This window comes from Vigna umbellata, chromosome 1 (assembly GCF_029865625.1).
Source record: "Vigna umbellata cultivar VRB3 chromosome 1, Vumbellata_1.0, whole genome shotgun sequence".
NCBI classification, from domain to species: Eukaryota; Viridiplantae; Streptophyta; class Magnoliopsida; order Fabales; family Fabaceae; genus Vigna; species Vigna umbellata.
In genome coordinates, this window is record NC_142165.1 from 3,519,173 (window position 1) to 3,521,442 (window position 2,270).

General features: G+C 35.2%; 1 protein-coding gene across 1 annotated transcript; it reads right to left on the reverse strand.

The window, feature by feature from the left end:
- Positions 1-280: 280 nt before the first annotated feature.
- On the reverse strand, positions 281-1,813 carry LOC124826654 (putative N-acetyltransferase HLS1-like). The gene is made up of 2 exons (XM_047299545.2): positions 1,540-1,813; positions 281-1,396 (listed from the first exon to the last, which is right to left on the reverse strand). Exons 1-2 carry the CDS (start codon positions 1,702-1,704, stop codon positions 422-424), a joined length of 1,140 nt encoding a protein of 379 aa, XP_047155501.1. The 5' UTR covers positions 1,705-1,813; the 3' UTR covers positions 281-421.
- Positions 1,814-2,270: the final 457 nt, after the last annotated feature.

Genomic DNA, 2,270 nt, shown 5'->3' on the forward strand with positions numbered 1-2,270 from the left:
GATCAAACGTCCATACAAAATATAGTTTTATTAATTATACAAAATCTTGAGTCTTTATATTTAATTCAATTTCTTCTCACGATCAATTGGGAAGTATAGTTTTATTTCAGTAGTTTTATTTCAGTATTTTGGTAATTAAAAATAAACACAAATGCCGAATTACTTATGTCAATATCAACTTTGTTTCGCAAGACTTTTTTTTTTCCTTATATAAACAATTCAGTATCTTATTTTAACAAAAATACTACTTTATATAATATATATATTCATGGTCTGCATTTGAAGCTTTCTTTAGGCCTCTCCTATTTTGTTAATTTGGTACATCTCAAAATTACAGTGCATGAATAGCTTGAGGAATAAAGAAAAAAAAAAGATGAAGTAAACCAGTGAAGATATGTTTATATCTATGAGAACATACAGTTTAGACTTCTCGTGGATCTACAAAGAGAGTTGTTGGTGGCTGAGTGTTGCTCAATTCATGAAACTTGTTAGTTCCTTCGTTGTTCAAAGCCTTTATGCACCACAAGTCCTCGCATGAAAGCAATTTCCAATGTGGAATATGATGAATCAGATCATCTCTTCCTCCAATTTCTGTCACAATGATCTTGCACTGTTCACTCCTAGAAGCCATGTTATGCACAAACTTGCACAATGCCCTAACCAACTTTCCAGACAATGGCCCTTCTTGGTACAGGCCATACATGAAGTAGAACCCAAAAGGGCTAAAGAAATTGGGCAAGGTTGGCAATTTCATGCATGGGAACATTCTACCAATCAAGCTCCAGCTCTTTGTGAATAACATGCAAGACAAAGGTGCTTTCCCTATCTTCAGCTTGAAGATTTCCCCACAGTTCCAAACACTAACCATAGCCCAACTATTGGGAACTTTTCCATCTAAACCAAAATCACTATCCCCTTTGAAATAAGCCACCCAAGTTCCCAGGTTGAGCTTGTTCCTTAGTATATTCTCTATGTCACTGGGGAAGAACTCAGTGGATCCCATGAATCTTCTATAAAGGGATTCAGCCTCTTCAACCTTGACCATAGCTATCTCAATGTCTGATGAAATTTCAAACAGATGACTATTCACTGGGTTTATGAGTATAGTTGGAGTTCTAAACTTGGTGTAGCAAAACTTCTCCATGAAGAGGTTCATCGAGGCGTGGTTTTCTTTCTCTGTGGCCATGTATGCATATTCCACATCATTGGATGTGAACCATTCTTCTAGTCTTTGCACGAGACTTGAGCCAACGCCATTTCTTCTGCTGTGAGGAGAAACTCTGAGGCCCAAGACGTACCCCACTTTTGCCATATCCTTTGGAGGATGAGTATGAACTGTCACCATTTTTATTAAGCCTTGAATGACACCAACCAGTTCATTCTCCATCTCTGCCACCTAACACCAAATTAACCAATAAGTGATGTATAAAAGGACCATAGAAAAAGCTTCTTATAAATAAAGGGAGAAGGGTGAGGGAGATGATGAAAATTAATTAAGTATATTTGTTTTAATGGTATGGTATTGTACAGTATATATACCAGCATTATGTAGATGGGACTGTTTCGAATCCTACACATGGGGTCACCCATAGTGTCTAACACGCTTTCTGATGGTCCTACCTTGCATCTTCTTTCAAGATCTTCTACCTTAGCTCTATCAGAGTGACCCTCGTAGCTTCTGATTATGAACTTCTTGAATGCCATATTCAATGAAACTTACTTTGTGTTGAAGAAAATGTTTGAGTTATATGCATGGAGCTATAGAGAAAAAGAAAGGAGATGCTCAAAGCCAAAGAAGATACTCATAATAGTAAGTTCTACAACAGGAACAGTGGTTGTGGAAAAACTTCATTCAGATAATCATTTATATGCAGCAAAAAGCGAGCTAGTAATGCAGATATTTCTATAATGGTTAAACTTTGATCTCACGCATACGTATATAAAGACAGACATGTGTTTATGCCCTAGTACCGTGGTTCGTTATCGATATCTAGTGGATTATTAGAATTGTGCAAAAGCAGGTGCATGAATTTGGGAAATAAATATAATTAATCTAACTACAAGTACAGATTAATACAAGTTTCCGGTTGCATATTCATTCCTACCAAATAATGAGTTAACCACACAATTGTTAATTAAGGATTAATTACATTCCATTTAAAAAAAATCGATCACACTAAATTTTTTTTATTAGTAACTATTTTTATATTTGTAGATATTTATAAATATTAGATGTTGAAAGTTTCGTATTGATTAAAACGATAAATTCA